General features: G+C 35.5%; 1 protein-coding gene across 1 annotated transcript; it reads left to right on the forward strand.

The window, feature by feature from the left end:
* The first annotated feature begins 623 nt into the window (after positions 1-623).
* On the forward strand, positions 624-16,894 carry LOC135598280 (acylamino-acid-releasing enzyme 1-like). Its single transcript, XM_065091821.1, has 18 exons — positions 624-815; positions 937-1,115; positions 1,214-1,523; positions 1,653-1,874; positions 1,951-2,187; positions 2,315-2,389; positions 4,903-5,041; positions 7,751-7,902; positions 7,986-8,068; positions 8,153-8,274; positions 8,365-8,443; positions 11,480-11,687; positions 13,402-13,462; positions 13,582-13,704; positions 14,970-15,167; positions 15,527-15,595; positions 16,390-16,466; positions 16,545-16,894. The coding sequence occupies exons 1-18, from the start codon at positions 688-690 to the stop codon at positions 16,606-16,608; spliced, it is 2,526 nt and encodes an 841-aa protein (XP_064947893.1). The 5' UTR covers positions 624-687; the 3' UTR covers positions 16,609-16,894.
* Positions 16,895-20,631: the final 3,737 nt, after the last annotated feature.

Genomic DNA, 20,631 nt, shown 5'->3' on the forward strand with positions numbered 1-20,631 from the left:
TCAGTGATGCTCATGTTTCTCCGAACCAAGTCATAACCTCATCTCTTGAACTAGGAAAGATTCTTGAGCTATCAAGAGCTGGTGATTTGTCATGGCAAGATAAGATTACTTGCTGCCAGTGGGTATGAATGGATTGGCCACTGTTTCATGCGTTCTGAAGCCACCTAAGAGTGGTGTGGCATCCAAAACATACCATGAAACAGAGGCTCTTTACGGTGTTCTTGCGAACCAAGGATGGATAGGAAAAAGCAACGATGCATGTGGAACAATGGAACCGAATCACAGAAGGTCGCTGTTTGTTCGTCACTCGATACGACATCCTGTTCTTGCAGCGATCTGTGAATGGGAACAGAGACGAGGGGTGATGATGGAGTTGAGCGCGGAGGGTGAGCTAATCTGCGTCCATCTCGCTTTGAGATCCACGAACGCCCACTTGATTGATGATGGGGTTCGGGTTCCCTGTTCGATCCCACGCCGGTCACCATGCCACGTATCAGACCAGGGAATGGAAATCCTGCCCCCTCACAACCAGATGGGGCCCGCGATGGTGTTAACGCGGCGGTGTTTAATGGCACGAGAAATTTGAACCTTGTTTGAGTACGGACAAGAACTGTTACGCAGATTTCCTCAGGCTGATGATTCCTTGCCATCATCGGTGCACGAATCAAAACCAGTCAACTTCTCGTCATGGCCAGCATCCACACTGCCGCTACTAATCTCATTTCCTCTCCCCTCCTCCATCGCTGCCTCCTCCTTCGCTCCGCCTCTTTCTTGTCGTCGGCCGCTCCAAAACCCTTCTCTTTCTCCACCACCCGGTAATTTCTCTCTCTCTCTCTCTCAGATCGGCTACTCCTATCTTCGAATCCTACTCTTTGTTTCTTTTCTTGTTATCAGTATTCGCTGATTTGGTTTCTGTTGTCCCTCTTTCTTGGTCAGGCGGAACTCGTCTGCGTCTTCGGCCATGCAAGCGCCGGATTCCGTCTCCGCCAAAGAAATGCCGCCGAACGGAATCGACCCCACGACCGCGGAAGAATACGCCTCGCAGTCCAAATTGCTCCAAGAATTCGTCAACCTCCCCATCATCGACAAGGCTTGGATCTTCAAGTCCGACACTGGTTCGATCGGACCTTTCTTTTCGTTGTGATGCATTCGGTGGTGGCACTGGCGGGTCCTTGATGTTTGTCCCTTTTCGTCTTTCCCTTTGTAAGCGCAGCAAACACCTCGTGGGCCATGTTTTTGGTCAGGCAAGCAGATCTTCTGGCCAACAAGAAGAGGACGATGACATTGTCTTCTCGTATCTCGAAGGCTAGCAAAGATTCTGTCGATTTCCAGTGGTCTACCTTTCCAGTCGAGATGAGCGGCGCGGCCACGGTGGTTCCATCACCGTCGGGTTCTAGGCTTCTCGTGGTTCGTAATAAGGAGAACGATTCGCCTACGGTGCTCGAAATTTGGGGGTCGGCGATGTTGGAGAAGGAAATTCACATTCCCCAGTCGGTGCATGGATCAATATATACCGATGGATGGTAAGGGAGAATAGTTTTCTGGCTACCATATATTTGATACTCTGTCTGTCTGATCAATGTGATAAAATTATATGCCCTTTATGTTATATATGTAGATATATGCTCTATTTTATATTGGTTCTTATGTAGGTTTGAGGGAATTTCATGGAACCATGACGAGTCAATGATTGCATATGTCGCTGAAGAACCCCCTCAAGCAAAACCTGTCTTTGATTATTTAGGCTTCAAGAAAGAAGATTCGGCTGAGAAAGATTGTAATAGCTGGAAAGGACAAGGAGACTGGGAAGAAGACTGGGGTGAAACGTATTCTAAGAAAAGGAAGCCTTCACTTTTTGTTGTCAGCATTAATAGGTCTGAGATCCTGAATTTAATTGTGTAGGAAAGGATATAGCTGCAAACTAACAATCTCGTTTTTCATATGGTACAGCGGAGAAGTGCGAGCTGTCAAGGGCATTCCTTGCTCCTTAAGCGTGGGGCAAGTTGTTTGGGCCCCACCTTCTAAGGGGAGTGATTCATTGTTGGTATTCGTTGGGTGGTCAGCAGAAAATGGTCTGCAGAATTCTCCCAGAAAGCTTGGTATTAAATATTGTTACAATAGGCCATGCGCATTGTATGCAATTGTGGATCCATTTCGCCAGCCCAGTACTAATAAAGTGTCACATGAGTGAGTGTGCAGTTCTATTCCAACCAAATAATCCTTTTCTTAGATCGGTAGAAGTTGATGTTCTCTTTTAGTTTATATTTGCTGTTTTAGTTGTTATAGCTTCTGGTGCCTAACCTTCATTCATCAGGGGCGAAATGGATGACCATGCAACTGCAGACAATTTGACTCATGGCTTTAGTAGTGCATTCTTTCCTCGGTTCAGGTAATATATTTTGCTTCCCTTAATTTATTTGGTCTTTGGAATCATGTTTTTCTTTCTGTAAAAGAACAGAAAGGGCATGCAAGTAACTGGTGTTGTGATTATTGTAGGTTCTGCTGGGCATAATTTGTGTTTTAAATTTTTATAAATAACGAAAGCATTCATTTAGTTTTTAGTGTTCTTTTTCTAGAAACTTGTTTGTTGCTAGAACTTTTAACTTATTGGGAGATCCAACATTGAACGATTTCAAGGACCCTTGATGATCATGAGGCAAAATTGGGTGTCAAGTGGCAGGTTGCTTTTGAAGCCAGTTGAATTAAGAAGCTTTTACTTCATAAAATATTAGGCATAATGGATGCACTTAAAAGAAAGGGAAAGAAAGAAGAAACATAAAATTGAATATATCCAGCATGTTCTCTACATTGGTTACTGAAGCTTGTAGCACAAAGTTCTGTTTTGGTGTTTGATTTACTTTGAATATCCTGACAATCCTAACAAGTAGTTTGTCATGATTTTTTGGTCTACTTCCTTAACTGACCATGCTCTTTTAAAATAGAAGTATAGGGGTATCCCAAATCCGTAAGTTCTTCTCCATAGATCACCATTAATTGGACATTTGTCTACCGCAAGTTTCTCATGCTCTTCTTTGCCTTGAGCAAAAGTTTCTTGAGCTCTTTGCATTTATTCAGAGTGCACTTGTTATTGTTTCCTTGACTGCTGCCAATTTTGCAAATTCCGATCCTACACAAGAAACATCCAAGTTGAACATCTGGGTTCTGTCTTTTGTTTCCTATGTCTCTCGAACTTTTCAGTCTTCTGCTTGGACTTCTTTGTTCCTGGATCTGATAGGATCCTAAACTTTTACTGTCACCACAAGCGATTTTGTTAAATGGGAATTCTATCACTCAATGCTCATTAATGTAAAAAATTTAGCAGCTATATTTTTGCTCTTCCATATTATATTGCACAATCCTGGTTCTTGTTAGTCATTTCCCATTGTATGTTTTGTCGATTAGAGTGTATATTATTAAATTGTTTGTAGAAAAGTTAAGATTTGAGTAGATTCCAATTGTAGGAGATCTAGGAGAAGTCTCTTTTACAAGAAAGGATCATAAAGATTCAATGGTACGGTACGGTACGGTACCGGTATATCGAGTGGTACACCAGGGTTTACCGAGCGGTACACCAGGGTTTACCGAGCGGTACACCAGGGTGTACCGAGCATTGTAGTACTACTGCAGTGTAATACTATAGCACTGTAGCAGTACCGGACGGTACCATTCGGTACTGCATACCATGTTCAATGGTATTCTTGGTTTAATCTTATTCTTTTGGAAATAAGAATATTGATATAACCAAGGATTAAAATCTCGGTTTGGTACCAATACCAGTTGGAATCTAGACTGTTAGGGTACTAGTACTGTGAGTGTCAGTATGGTCGGTACCGGTTGGTACCAGCCGGACCACCATAACTAGAGTGGGAGGCCGGAGGGGAGTGTTGACCACTATGAGCTTGGGCAACTCCTCTCTACATGGTGCATAGTGCAGAAGTGGGGTACAAGGTGTTGCACATCATAACAGTGGATCATGGGCAGCATGTGAGGCGTTGCTTCAGGACGAGGATGACAGAGTGGAAGGAGCCATGAACACTGGCAAGGATGAGGAAGTCATGGCAGAAGAGGCCAACAAAAGTAGGAGAGTGATGCAGGAGAGGATCGTGACTTAATGGAGCTGGAGGTTTCTGCGAGACCGAGAAAGAGGAAGTAGAGTCATGCAAGGTGAGCTGGAAGCCTGCGGGCAGTGGTGGATGAGGGGGAGGGTGGCCGACCAAGCATCGATACATATGAGGAAGCCTATCAGTTTTAAATAACAAAAAACAGAATTGAGTTTACCAGTCAGCTATCGGACAGATGACTACCCAAGCTATATCAATCAGTACAATCAGAATTTTAAAATTTTGGATATGACTATGATTAAGGACTGCCATACCAATTGACACATGTTGAGGGCAAAAAATTTAAAAAAATGCCAATATATAGTTAGGTTAAAATTTGGCCTACATCGCCAACACAAAGGCATGCTGATGAACATAACATGGAGTTATGCTGCACCAGAGAGTTATTAAAATTTAAAATGTCATCCTGCCATGGTATGACAATGCTTAACCATGGTAAGCACTCAGGAGTCATGAATGGTCAAAAACAAAAGGAAGAAAAAAAAGAGAGGATCAGACTTGTGCTAACTCGATAACTGAGAGGGGGTTTGGTGCACTGTGCCAAGACAAGAACAATTAACAGGGACCCACATGGATGACACTAAATTATGTATCACATGTTCAGTATGTATAGCTCATATTTTTTATCAATACCATTTTGTTCCATCATTTGGAGTGCATCATAAGTTACTCCTCTGTGGTACATTGGTTTAGATTCTTCACGTAATTATTACTTTTGTATCCATATGAACTTTCATAAGCTGATTTAGTGCTTCATTGAACTGTGAAATCTCTAATGCAGTCCAGATGGAAAGTATCTGGTTTTCCTCTCTGCAAAGAGTGCTGTTGAAAGTGGAGCTCATGCTGCAACAGAATCACTTCATAGAATTGAATGGTCTGCTGACAGAAAGCTGGATCAATCCGTTAATATTGTTCATGTGGTATGTTTTTGTTTTGATGTTTTGACTAGGAATATTTCGTCTTACTAATAAAAATGTGCATGTTAGAACCTAAACCATATCTTGGTCACCATATAAGGTCACTTGTAAAAAGCAAACAATATAGTCTGTACATCTTGCAAGTATTAGATCTAAAGTACCTAAGCTAAAGTCATATGTTAGTGATTACTCTATCATACATGCATTTTATTACAACAATAATCACAATATAATTATTGGATACTTCTCTTTTCCAGATACATCTTTTAACTCTTTAGGAATTTTTTGTTTTTAGTCAATGAAAATCACATGCATCTTTTTTCTTTTATCGTTAATTGTCTCAATGAATAAGTGTCTATTATGACTGATCTTTTGAGTAGAAAATCAAACTATTTCTCAAAAAATTTTGTTTTGTATCTGACTATTTTGATTGCCATTTCTTAAAGTTTTGTAGCATCACTCATTAAGTTGATTATTGAGTGATTGGATTGACTCTAAAATTTTCCTTATTCTTATATATCAATACCAATGGCTTCTCTATTCATCATATGCTTTTTCAATTTTTTGTTAAATAAACTTATTAAGTCCTATTTTTTTAACTCTTCTAAACCTGACTATAGATATTATCAATTTTCACACAAACAATAACAAGCATAATTTCCTAATTATTAGGGTCTGATATATGATTTTTTTATTATTGAGCTCTATATAAGAGAATTTCTTTAGTTGAATCAAACATTTTCATATCTTGTTCAATAGTTTCTGGCAAAGCCTTCTTAGATCACCAACTGATTTCCTTCACAACTAATTCTAATTGTTTCACCTTGTCTAGCGACAACATCTATAAGTTTACTTCAAACATTTTCATACCATGTTAGATGATTTTTTCACATTTTATCATCTATTAGAGCTATCCTTAATTATTCATGAATGAAAATATTCCTTTTCTTATATTTTTTAGTAACTTTACATATCCACATATCATCTTGGCTGCACAAACACCTCATAATGTCAGTCTCAAGCCCAAATAAAAGAATTGGGCAGATCATGTTAGGACACCAACAACGATTTTAAAATTGTGCTAGAATTCATGAATATGGATTATCAAATAACATGGTTATCCATATTCTTATTCTCTTAACAACTTCCTTTACCACATGAATTTACTTGCGAAAAGTACATAATCCTTAAACTTATCACTTATAGTTATTTATAAAATATTCATTAAATAATATATAAAGTTTATTTGTTCATCTTTCCTTAATCTATATTGTCAATAAGCATCTTTTGATGTTCATTCACTATGCATCTAATATTACTTAAATATTACTCTGTCTTTCTCCAAGTTTGAAATTGTTGATTAAAAAATTATTAAAAAAATCCATGTACCATAACCCACTAACTAGTGAAATTAAAATATGAATTTTGGATGGGATTTTGTATAAACTTTAGAAAACTTAATAGGTGATAGTGTAAATTGGTAAAGGTACAATAACAACAACAAAGTCGTTAAGTCCTAATTATTTGAGTTCGGCTATATGCAAGGATTGAAATTTCGTATCGAATCGGTGTATCGAGTTTTTATATATATAATATATATATTTATTTAGATGTACCGTTCGGTATACCTTGGCATACCACTCGATACTCCCATACCATACCATCGCCCGTAAAAATATCATTCGATATTTTTATATTTATAAAAATATAAAAATATATTTTTATATAAAAATATTAAAAAATAATATAAAAAATATAAAAAAGGAGGTGTATGCTTCTTCGGCGACATCACCTCCTCCTCTTCTCCTCGTCACCTCAAACAAGGAGAAGAACACGAACTCCTTCATCTCCTCATCTATGGCGTTCGGCGAAGAAGGCGGTGAAGACGTCGAAGGCCGTAGACATCTCCGACCTTCGGCGAAGAATGCGGTGAAGAAGAAGCCGCTGAATCGCAGACAAGGCGGCGAAGGAGACCACCTCTTCCATTGCTCTAGCCGTCGTCTGGTCGTTTACTCCTGGATCGAGATCGTCGAGGGAGGGCGGCACCGGATCGGGACACGTCGATGTTCTCCCGATTCTCCCTCTTCTTCGAACGCTCTCTCTTTCTTCTTCTTTCTCCCTCTATGCTTCTTCTTCCCTCGCCGCAACCAAGCTGATACCGCCCGATACAACCCTGTATTGTCTAATACGAGGCTATATCAAGCGTTCCGCCCGGTACGGGCGATATCATTCGAAATTTAGAACCTTGGCTACATGGATCTTTTGCTGCCATTGGGATCTATAAAAAATCATATGTTTAATTAAGTTTAGAGGTAAATTGGCAAAGATGCTAGCTTAAAGACTTTATATTGTCTTAAAAATGTTCTCTTCTTCAACTTGGTCTTTTAAATATATTAGCTATATCTAACAATAAATGCGACTTTTCCCTTTGCATGAACTAGAAACCATATTTGCTTGTCTGGTAAGGGAAAACCAAAATTTCTGGTTTGTCTAATTAAGAAAATGATAACTTACTTTTATGATAAACACTTCATAGGGTCTGAAAGGACATTGTGATGGGCAATTACACCTAATTCACTTCTATTAACAGGAGAATTCACTGCTTGCACCTATGTCCAATTATATAAGATTTAGCTTATTTGTTTTCTTGCTTATGTCAGTAGTTTGATGCAATTCTTGATTCAAATATTTTCAAATCATCATGTTTTTCAGGTCCCTGTTGTCATGTGCCCTGAGGATGGTTGTTTCCCTGGGCTTTATCAGTCAAATATCCTATCTAATCCATGGCTTTCTGATGGATGTACAATGATTGTTTCTTCCGTGTGGTGCAGCACCCAAGTAATACTTTCAGTAAATATTTTCAGGTACTTTGTATTCCATGTGTGTACCACAAGTTAATGCTGTACTGATCCTGTATGTACTGCTAAAGAATATATATGTTCTACAGCTGCAAAGTTTCTCGTATCAGTCCTAATGAATCAAATTATTCATGGGATGTTCTTGCGCTGGACGGAGATGATATTCTTGCTGGTAAAGTCATTTGGGTTTTATGAATTGAAAAGATGGTAAACTCAATATCAATTTACATGTATATTTTTTGTTGCTATTACCAAGTGTGCAGCAGTCCTGTTGACCCTCCACAAATCAAATACGGATATCATACTCAGCAAGTGGACCAGTTAATTACATGGAATTGGTTAGATGTTTCTAGCCCAACTTTAAAATATTCTGATAAGGTTCTCTGTATATTTAGTACATTTTCACTTTTGTGGCATCAGATTATTCTCATCGAATGTAATGAAGATTCTGTTTCTCTTGTTCCACAGGTGAGATCTTTGCTATCATTTCATAAATTTAGTTTATTGAAGATTCCAGTTAGTGATCTTTCTGAAGAACTTCCTAAAGGTAATATAGCACTACCTTATATTTATCATTTTTCTATAACTTTACACCTCCCTGATATATGATTAGCTGGATTTAAGCTCTGCATCATTTCTTGCATTGATTTTGCTTGATGGTAAATCAAGTGTACCAACTCGTATATACCACTGGTGGTGCCTCTTAGTACATGGGTGGAAATGTGGATGCAGTTAAAAGTTTTGCTTTGTTTTTTGTGTCATACCGCTTTAATTGATTGAACCAGTCTAACAGTTTAACTAAAAGGGAAATTGGCATCTATAAAGACTTTTTGGGCCAGCTAAGGCTTGAAAAGATCAGCAGCTTGTCTATCTGTCAGCACTATGAAATATTCAGTTGCATTGATGTATGAGGTAGAGTTCTCAATTTCGATGTATACTGCCCGGTACAAGTGGTACATACTGGTCCAAGAGGATACCAGTATGCAGACCGCCCTCTACCAGGCGGTACCAGTGTTTTGACCTCGTATCGAACAATAAGAGGTCTGTACCGAGCGGTAATGGTCGAAATCTGATTGTTACCGAGGCGTACCGGTTAGTACGCCCTAGATTTCGACCTTTACCAAGGTGTATTGGTCAGTACACCCCGGATTTCGATCATTACCAAGGTCTACCGATTAGTACACCCTGGTATTTTAGGACTGTTACCTCCATGTATTTTTGGAGGTTTTTCAACTCTTTTTGGGTATCTCGTCGGTACGTCCCGACATACCATTGGTATGTCTCAGTATGTACTGTACCGAGCAAGGCTTGGTACACTGGTACGGACTGAAATTGAGAACCTTGGTATGAGGTTCCTATGTCGGGCTGATTGTCAGCACTCAACACTATGAAATCTTGGGTCTGCATTAATGTATGAAAGATTCTCTGCAACTTACTAAGTTCAAATTTGCAGTACTATTATGATCAGAGACCAATAACTATTTAACTATTGTTTATCTTTTGATCATTTGTAAAGTTGCACTCATGACCTAATGTGAAAAATTAGCATGAATGCTAATTGTTGTTTTTAGCTCATATATTTCTCAAATTAGTCCTTGTTCCTTCAGATGGGGTTTTCAATATTTGCTAGATATTTTTCCCTTTCAATGGTGTGAGCACATTCTTTTTGTCTAGCAATTCTATTTTATGGTCCTTCTAACTTTTAAGTTAATAAATCACTTGTTTAGATTTTCTTCAATCTGAATTTTTTGATAAAATATCTTATATGTTATTTTATTGTTTATTTTTTTGTCAAAAAAGCACCAGATTGGTCTTTGGGATGGCTTGTTTAATATCTTTTTTTTTTTTGCAACATTTTTCTTGTAAAGTGTTATACCCTGATCATAATAGTTTCTAAATCTTTGCTAGCTTTTTGAGATTTTTTATTTTTTTTGGGTCAATGGTGCTCTTTGAATTGTTCCATCGCTTTCATTATAAGACACCACAAATTTTCAAGCCTTCGGTATTTTTCCAGTACATTATGTGTTCCATCGCTTTATATAAACTGTTCATCTCAATATGTTTATCTCATGTCCTAATTTTGTCATATTGCTCATTCTCCTTTCAGGCTAAACGCTAGTTTTAGAAAAATCTCTATTAATTTTTGTATATTTTAACTCCTAATATTCTAGTATGTGGGCATGACATACATTTGTGTGAAAAGCTAGAGAGTGAATTTTTCTCTTCTTTTTTGGAACAGTAGGTCCATGTTTGTTTTAACACAAGGGACCTTTTTCCCCCCAATTTCAGCTTTTAAATCTCATGAACTTCTCTATCTCTATAGTGACTACAAACAGAATGATAATAAGGATGGAAATCAAATCCCAAGCATTGCAATTAGTGACGGTTACGCATACTACAATAAAGTTTGATAGTTTTGTATATTTATCGGTTCCACCTACCAGAAGGATAGTCCCTGCAATTTCATGCATTTTTCTTTGTACAATTTTTGAAAAATTCATTGCACATCTTTCCAGTTTTCCACTAACATGGTTGTATGAGATTCTTTGAGAAACTGCTGATAAGTATTAATAACTTTATTGCTATTTCTATTATAGATTTTTTGAACTCTGTCACTGGGTTAAAAATAATTCAGTTTTACAGTAGCTCACCTCCTATTTTAATTATTTTGTATATCAAACTTATAGCTTTTAATTTCTACTGGTTTTTCTTCTACCCAATTATTTCCTGTAATCCAACCATGTTAATTCTTATGATCATGTTACTGATTCATCCTTTATTTCAAGTGTTCCTATGTTTGATATTGCTAATGAAAGACTGCTCTTGTTGCTTCTTTACATATATTTTGATAGAAGTATCGGAACATGTGCCTATTTGCCTCTATAATTCTGCTCTCCTATGATGCATTACACTAATAAGGCCTAAAGTCAATCATTCTAATTTTGCTTTTGTGGTTGTAAATGCAGTGTACCAAAAGTAATTTTCCAATCACCATTTAGGGGTTGATAATCATATTCTCTTAGGAATGTTCATTTTTTTTATCATTAAATTCAATATTCCCTTTTATCTCCAACATTGCTAGAAAATATTTACATGGGAGAAGAGTCATAAAACTTAGCTGTAGAAGTTACAAATGAATCTTCATTCTTTATTCAAGATAAGGGGTAAGGATCACATGAAAATTCTTGTATGCAATGAGAAATTTTTCTCTTTTGTTTTTGGGTTTTGTTGAGAGATATTAAACTTAATTTTCTCCTTTTGGTTTTGAGCCAGTCACATAATAGTTCATTTCTTGGAAATACAATTTTCATTTAGTTTGTCTAGATGAAATATTCTTGTGATGTTGCCCTCAGCATGGAGGAAAAATATTAGTCTGGCTGTTTCTAATTAGTTGGGACATTACATATTGTTGTTTATGCTAGATCTGGTTGTGCAAAGTGTAAACTGTATTAGAGTTGGTTTTTAAGAAATAGTTTAGCCATTGTGCTATCAATGTTGGAGATGACCTTTTTCATTAAATATGTATGTTTTAATAGTTCAATAAATAGACTACCTAGAACAGTGTTTTACTGCCTATATGCAGGTGCCCATAAGCCATTCGAGGCTATCTTTATACAGCATTCAAATTCTACTTCTGAGGAAACATGTAAAAAGAGTAAAGTAGATGGTATATGTACACCATTGGTTCTCATTCTCCATGGTGGTCCACATTCAGTTTCATTGACGAGCTATTCAAAGTCATTGGCATTTCTTTCTACATTAGGCTACAACTTGCTTCTGGTGAACTACAGGTGAGTATTATTACATTTTTTGGAGGATTAGGTTATACATTTGGACTGGTGGCATGATCTTTTTCTTTTTTTGATATGAATGAGGAGACAAGTACCCAACCTTTTTTTTTTTTCTTTTCACTGGTTTCTTCCTAAGAATTCAATAGCCTGTAATTTTTAATGCATTTCTTTTACCTACAATATGTTGAGCCTCTATGGGAATGGTTGAGGTTCTGAACTGGTTTGCAATCATTTGTTGTTAGGAGACAATGGTGCTACCTTAATTTCTTTCTAAATTTATCCAAATGTTCTACATTAAATAAATAGCATTTAGTCAGTACCTACTTATATTTATAATTGCAACATAAATAGTAAATTGCATTTGGGCTTTGATTCCCAGAGGTTGGTCAGAAAGTAGGCCTGCAGGCTTATTCTTCCTCTCCATCTTTTATTATTCTTACTGTCCTTTTCTCTTTGTCACTCCCTTCTCAACTTTTCTTTCTTTTCATTTGCTTGTTGTATAATAGTTATAGTAGATGCCTGTGGTTACATAATTTGCTCCTTTCTCTCCTCTATTTTTAATTTTTTTTCTCTTTCTATGTCAATTCTTTTTCTAGGCACTGAACTAGGTGTTTAGTTGAAGTGGATCTGTTCTGATAAAGTGGCTCTAATTGCTGATTTCATAATATTTTAGGTTTCATTTTCAGACTTGTAGTCTCACTGAAGTGTATACATCTGTTATATATTATTTTGTATGAAGAGACCTGAACAGAATCAAATTTCTTCATTAACATGAGTTGAATTATGATTCACTTTCCTTGGTTCTACTTCTATAGCTATCTCATGGCTCCTAATTAGTATAGAAGAAATTACATTCAGGACACATGAAAGAAAACTAACTAATTGTTTTCATTTTCTGATCATCTTTTTCTCTTGCTTTATCAGTCCCCTCTTGATATAGTCCCTAAAGACTTTTTTTGTTTCTGTTAGCAACAACACATATATAGGCTTCTAAGTCTACTGATATCTGTTCTCAATATCAAGATGTGGCTGCACCATCATAGGAAATCTTTGAACAAAATTAAATAAGGTTCTTTCTTGTGGTCACATTCATTTGACTTTTATCCGAAAGTTTTTGTATCACTCTAAAGCAACATTAAACTGATTCTCTTTCCTAATGGGTTAATCATGGCTTTCTAGAGTTCCTTGAAATAAGGGATTTGATACAGAAGTCATTTAATATGATTTGCCTAATTAATGTTGTCTTCTTTAGTTTTCTGCCAAAATATATACAATTTACATTTTCATAGTTCTTGATGATAAGGGAAGAGGAGAGTATAATGTCTGTTGTTCTTAAATGAAGACATGCAATATTTTGCAACCAAACTTGCCTCAAGTATTATTCAGATTTACCCTGAAATTTTTGTCATGAAGAGATGGAACCATGCAGTAATTCTTTAGCCTGTAACATGGTTTATATAAAAGTTTTTAAGAATCCTTTAACTAAACCAACTTGGGCTTGAAGATGATTAATTTTCTGTTTCTCATTGCCACACATGTATACAAAAGCAATAGTAATATGGAGTAGACAAATTCTGTCTTACTTTCTTTTTCCAAGGAATATTTCTTTTTGATTCTTTTAGAGTTTCTATACCATACTTTTCCTTGTTATGTCAGGTCTTGGCTGTTATAGTTTAGGATTTCTGATGACTCTATTGGCACAAATTTTTCATAGGGGTTCACTGGGATTTGGGGAAGAAGCATTGCAATCTCTTCCAGGAAGAATTGGCTGCCAGGTACTTGCTTTGTTGGTTGTCCATGCTTTTGAAACTGTTTATGAGGATATCCTATATCCAGTGGCAATAATGAATTTTTAACAGTTTCTGGCATGATTATAGTTTTCTGTTGGTGGCAGGATGTAGGAGATGTACTTGCAGCTTTAGACTATGTCATTGATGAGGGACTTGCAAGTGCATCTAAAGTAGCTGTTCTTGGAGGTTCACATGGAGGCTTCTTAACAACTCATTTAGTGGGCCAGGTTAGGTATCAGATGATTTGAGGTTCTTAAACTCATCTTATTGTTATTGTTGGTATTATAGTGCATATGAATTATTAAAGCCATACAATTTATTTAATTTGCTCTTTAGATAAACCAAATGAAGAAAATCATGATGGTACAATGTGCATTATCAATATGTTGTCTTGTAAGGCCTTCTGAGCCCTGACAGTTGATACCCTACTGACATATGATGTGTGATGTCCAAAGCTATTACTAGTCTGAACTATTGATGGATGGAGGTATACAAGATTGTGTGATGTGATAATCTGTATTGCTTTTTCTTAAATATGGCACCATGAATTTGGAGAACTTTTTCCATCAATAGTTTGTCTTTCGTTATCTGGAACAACATTGTGTTCATCTGCCTTCCGCAGACCTGTTGTTGTAACTTGTAACCTCATCTATCGGGTTGTCCTTATAGTACCAGTAGGCCTTTGGTGTCTAGGTTGATAGAATATATTTAGTAGCCACTGCTTGTTGTATTAACCAAACAGTGAGAACAATTCATCTACACTGAAAGATAAGTAAAAAGAATGGTACATCACACTTTAAGTTTAAAAAGAAAGATGCAATCTGTTTCTTTTGGATAAAAGAAAATGGCCTTGTAAATGGATCTTTGATGCTGAACAGGTTTAGAAACACCAAGTTAAATATCAAGTGGTCCTTCAATATTTAGATTGTGATGACACTAATACTATACAAGATTTCAAGAAGCAATTTAAATTCCAAGTCAACTTTCATGCTTAACAGCCTGAATGATAGATTGTTGAAATTTCAGTACGTATTATATTTTAATTATTAATCTTCTAACTTGCATTCAGTACAAATACTGCATAAAAACTTTTACTTCCAGACAATGGCTTGTACTTTTACTTTATTGGGCAACATAAAATGTCTGTAGTGCTGATGTTTTTAGGAATCCTACTGAGAAGAAAGTGGCACTTGTCATATCTGTACCTGATGCCAGTCTCTTTTCTCCATCAAGCATTATGTTCAAGTAGCCTGTTGGTGAAGAAAGGCTTATGTTCTCTCTACAACTACAATTACTTGTCCTGTTTTCATGTGTGTATGCCTGTTTTTTTCTTTAGTTGTCTAAAAATATCTAACATTCTAGGTTGTAAAATGGATAATATTATTATTTTTAAAAAAAATATAAAACAGTTTGCCCCAACAAAACAAAGATTAAACCAGTTTAATAATTGATTGTATAAAAGGGTATTGACTTCAGTTTGTATTTGCTGCAGGCTCCAGATAGATTTGTTGTGGCAGCTGCTCGCAATCCTGTATGTAACTTGTCACTAATGGTTGGTACCACCGATATCCCTGATTGGTGCTACACAGAGGCTTGTGGGAAGGAAGGGAAGAATTTCTTCTCGGAAGCTCCTTCAGCTGAACAGCTTAGTCTCTTTTACAATAAATCTCCTATATCACATATTCTGAAGGTATGTGGAATTGGTCATTTGGCCTGCTACAAATTTCTTAATCTTTCATCCGGTTGGAATTTGTTGTGAGTTATGCTTATTATATGCACATAAAGTAGGCGATGGAGTTATTGGCAGTTAAATGATACACATCCAGCATGTGCCTGGTGCTATTATGGATTTGAGCATAGTTCACAAAGTTGACCTCTAATTGAGGTTATTAGGCTTAATGGGTTTTGGTACTTGCTATCTATAGATGCCAAACAAACAAATGTTTTCAATCATGTTGTCTATTTAACGTTTATCATGCACGTTAGTGTTTGCTACACCTCATCTTGGCATAAATAAGTTGTCCTTATTTATCTTTCTTTCAATTTTAGGTCAAAGTGCCTATTCTTTTCCTTTTGGGAGCACAAGATCTTCGAGTTCCTATGTCAAATGGTCTACAGGTATGCTATAAGTTTGTCATTGTAAGTTATATAGTCTGATTGAAATGCTTACATTTTTTAAATTCTTTTGCTTTACAAACATTTCCTCCTCCCATCTTCTCTAGCTGTTTCCATTTGGTCCATATCAACTGGTACACCAATGTGTCTGCGCATTGGTACGGTGTCTAAATTTTAAACCTTGCTTACAAGTCATTTTGGGTGTTTTGAGTTTCCAAAAATCATAATGAACAGGAATTTTCCTTGTGCAAATGATGCACTATATTTGTCTGACTTTCTGAAAACGAGCAACACAATTTCTTTCTTGATGACCCCAAGTAATTTACAAGGAAAAAAGGAGTTAAGTGTTGGGGTTGAAGCGAGGAGGAAACATGAGGCTAATGCATATAAATAAAAAGTGGGACACGATCTTCTGTTGGTAATGGAATCATAAGTCCTAGGTTGTTGAAAACAAAAAATATATGCATGGTGAATTTTCTATGCCACTTGGTCCTGGATCAGTAAATCTGAACCATGTTTATATCATGGTCAGTGTCTTTGAGATATGATTTTGTAAGTTGATACCATGATATATTTAATAAAAAAATTGAACTCCTATGATATTACTTTGATTAAAATTTTGAACTCCTATAGCTCTGGGCCTCTGGTCCGTTGAGATATGAGTAATTTATATCATTATGAGACATTTTGAGTCTCAAGTACAATTCGGAGAGGTCTTCCAATGTCATTGTTGTTGTTAGCTTCTAATAATGTTACAGTTCCCCATCTTTTTATGTGCTGAATTACTAAATTTTCAGTATGCACGGGCTCTGAGAGAGAAAGGAGTTGATGTCAAAGTGTTGGTATTTCCTGAGGATGTCCATGGCATTGATAGGTACGCAAGTCACTCGTCTACTTAACTGATTTAATTTAGCCTTTATCCGCCCTGATGCAATATATATATCGATTGCAGGCCTCAATCTGATTTTGAAAGCTTTCTTAACATTGGTGTCTGGTTTAAGAAGCATCTAAGTTGAATGTTTAACCTGTGAACCGCATGTCAATGTTTCTCACCACCTAAGTTGTGAATGAAATAAAGGAATTCATTAGGTCAACCACTGACAGTGGTGGCTAACAATTGCTGCATCGTAAGCATATCCGAGGATAATGTAATTTGTTCAACTCCTAAGCTGAGTTCCATTTCGATGACAAAGTTGATGTGGGTTGGTTCAACATCAAGTTTTATGTATATCTTTAGTTTTTTTAATTTGTGCACCACACCCATTGATTTCCACAAGAAGCTTATCTTCTTAATTTTTCTTATTTTGTGTTACTCTTTTTTTTTTATTTTAAGTGTGGTGGGCTCATGCACAAGAAAGAATCAAAACTATCTGAGAAATGGAAACCTGAGTTGTCGCTGTTTTTATATTGCCACATTTTAAATGAAGAAGACTTGCATTTTGTAGTTGTCATTTGGAGAAACTTGTGATATGATGTACAGAGGGAAACAAAATATACCCAGTTGGAACTTGGTATATCTGCATATATGCATGTATGTATATATGTATGCTGGAACAAAGTTGCTCAGAGATCTTGAAAGGCTGGGATCGTGAGAACAACCTGGTTTCAGGTTTTGGCACTGTGGTCCTGTGATGGGAGTGGGAGAGGCGTTCCTGCACACCTTAAATTCGCTAAGCTAAAAGGCCCGGGCATGGAGGAGGACCATTCGGTCAGTACAGGCAAAAACTGTGGTGGTGTTGTGGTCTTGAAGGCAGTGTTGCAACACTATTAATCTGTCAACAGCTTCTAGCCTTCATCACTTGACAATGACTTCAACCTCCTCCTTGTACCCTCTAATAAACCAAAAACAAACATACTCCAAACTGCCTGCCTCTGATACAAGCATCAGTCTTCCTGTCTTATAAATGTGTAGAATTCTTTTGCTAATGGTAAGCATAGTTCTGTCTCCAACGAGATTTTATGAAATCGACCTACGACAGGTCAAAAATATTTGGATGGATAGTGCGGATCGTCAATCTGAATTACAGTGACATTTCGATCTAGTTCTCATTCTAATTCTTGATGCATAATAAGGAACCGTCCAATAGACAACTAGCATTGGAATCCTTCATAGTCAAAACGTACTTTCGTATTTCATCTATCATCATCGATATATTCATTCTTAGCGTGATCTTTTCGACACTCAAGTTAATCGAAGTGAAACGTAAAGATAAGAAAAGAATATATGTCATTGTCGATAGGTTTCTTATTTACAGCTTGCGATTCTCAAATTATAATTTGTGTCTTGATTCATCCCGATGTGACAATTCTAATCGATATATTTTTATATTTTCTTTAAGTCAACCTCCACTTGTCAAGTCTCGATAGGCCGACGAGTATTATTTGTATCAAATCATCATTTGGCAAAAAAAAGAAAAGAAAAAAAGATTTGAATGCCATTCCACATTCAAAGATAACCCAACTCAATATTCCACGTTTGTTCAAAAAGATCCGGCGGCCGTCGATGCTATTCTATACTGCTTAGTGTTCCCATTGAGGGTTTGCTAGTGGCTGTGTTATTCTTTAGTACTTGGTTTGGTGTTTCTGAGCGATCTCCCGAGGATGATCTTATCCGAAAAGAGTCTTGTGCTCTACTTCTTCCCAAAAATAAGAGGGGGAAGAAGAAGAAGAAGGTGATGATAAGAAGGGCAAAAGGACAAGAAGGAAGATGATGAGTCCGAAGTATATTCTCAGCCAGAGTGAGTGTATTGTACACCCCAAGCAGCACCACAGTCTGATGCTTGTGCTCTTTCAAGGACCACAAACAATGCCAGTGGAGATCAGCAAGCAACCTATGTGAGCAGCCATTGTCAACAGTACTCACTGTTCCTCATGAATAGCCTCTCTCATTCATCATCTTCATCCTACATGTACATTTGTTTTGCTTTCTTAATTAGCTTTTGCTTTGGTTTCTTCTCCGAGTGGTCCAAAAGGGAAGTGACTTCCTCCCTTCTGTAAACTTTCTCTCTTGCATGACAGCAAACAATTAGGGCATGTAGATGGATCAGGAATTTGGTATATCTGAACAACTACTTCAGAAGATTACTGTCCATAATGTTGGGAAAACAAATTTAGTTTATTATTTTTATTAGTATTTAAGTTATGTAGATAATTATGAAGTCACTTGGATATTAATTATGATTTAATTAAATGAGGTGTAAATGTGGGTACTAAAAATTTTGAGGATTTAAATTTTTAGTTCTATTCTTAAAGCCTTTTAGGCTTATAAGTATCTCACTCAGGTTGATTGATGAGGTATCGGTTCTTGAACTAGTAAAATATTATAAACTCTCATTTTGAGTATAATTTAAGTCTCCTCCTCTTAAGTTTGGTTATAATTATAAGTTATAAAAAATGAGAGATCTCATATAAAAAGAAAGTAAAGGTTATCTTCTTAACCTGAAAAAAGAGAAAATTATAACAATGGTAACTGATTTTCATCCGTTGAAAAGAATATTGATAGTGAAAACTGATAGCCTCGAGGAAGAGGAATCAAGTATCCCTTTACTTTTGACTTAGTTTTATTTTCTTTATTTGTAACTTTAACTTTATCAATTGAGTTTTTGAAACGTGTTGATTTATCGATCTGAGTTTTAAAGTCGATTAAAAATACTATTACACTAATTCACCCCCTTTTAGCATCATTAAGATCATAACAATAGGTATATTATTAGCTAAATAAAACTATATACTAAATCTCTCCAAAACTCGATCAATATATATATATTTTTATAATCCTAATATTTCTTGAAATCTATATTCAAATATTTCAATACCAATAATATATGTTACCTCATTTATGTCAACCATCTTAAAATTCTCGATTAAAAATATCTTGATTAATTATAGTAAACAAAGATCAATGTTGCCCCATTGTTATTATTTTTGTAATCCTTTTTCAAATGTCCTTTCTAGTCAGAAAAAAAAAAAAAAAAAAAAAAAAACTTAGCTTTCTTTTCATTAGTATTTTTAAACTTGGTAAATTTATTTGTTAGATAAGTTTCAATATTTTTTTTATTATCAACTCCCTGAGTAGTAGTCAAAATATTATGAGATATTTCTTGCCTTAATCATAATTCTTCTTGAATATATATATTAATTAACTCATTCAAATTATATTTATTCTTATTTGTATTACAGTGAATCTTAAATATGATAAATTATGGAGGAAGACTCATTCATATTTATGCTTAATGCTTTAAATTTTATAACTTTATCAGTCATATTGACGATGTGATCTTGAATCCCTTAAGTATCATCATACTTAGTCGTAGTCAATTCCTTCATTAATGTATCAATTAAAGATTTATTAACAGATTTAAATTTATCTTCTATAGCCCTTAAATATTCTTATATGCTAGTTGTAGGCGATAATAAAATATTTATATTATTTATAATTATTATTTTTATAAACATTAAACTCGGTTTATTAGATCTTTCTCAAATATTCATTTCATTAATTTGTTCCACAGTACTTTCATCAATAAAGTCAATGGGCCTTCCAATAAGTAATGCTAGGTCAAAATCTAATACACCCTTAATGAACTACATATGGTCTAATTATTTTAAATAATTTAAACCAAAGAGTACTAGGATACTAGGAGCATAAGAGTGTATGAAAGGAAGTACTATTGTCAAAAAAAAATAAAAAGAAACAACATTAATACTTTGAGTTTTTAAAATATAATGAACTATTAATATCATCCATATTTTACCTTTGCGTTAAATATAGATATACACAGTGTTCATTCAAAATTATTTATAGAGAACTAATATCATCATTATTAAATAGTGTTATTATCTTTGGGTATACAACTCTAAATTACAAGGATATCTAAAACAATATTGTTCTACATCATCACATAATTATTCGAAATAGATTCTCCTCTAGGATTAACCAATCTCCTAATTATATGTGTTATTATAAATATTATTTTCTTAATATTATTTAAGACTAATTTTTAATATAATTTTATAAATTATTAGTCTATGCCAATTTG

The sequence above is a fragment of the Musa acuminata genome, chromosome BXJ2-1 (genome assembly GCF_036884655.1).
Source record: "Musa acuminata AAA Group cultivar baxijiao chromosome BXJ2-1, Cavendish_Baxijiao_AAA, whole genome shotgun sequence".
NCBI classification, from domain to species: Eukaryota; Viridiplantae; Streptophyta; class Magnoliopsida; order Zingiberales; family Musaceae; genus Musa; species Musa acuminata.

Coding starts and splice junctions, on each gene's coding strand:
- LOC135598280 (XM_065091821.1), top strand. CDS start 688: ATGGCCAGCATCCACACTGCCGCTACTAATCTCATTTCCTCTCCCCTC. Junction 1,116..1,213: donor GATCTTCAAGTCCGACACTG/GTTCGATCGGAC, acceptor TTGTAAGCGCAG/CAAACACCTCGTGGGCCATG. Junction 15,596..16,389: donor CTATGTCAAATGGTCTACAG/GTATGCTATAAG, acceptor CTAAATTTTCAG/TATGCACGGGCTCTGAGAGA.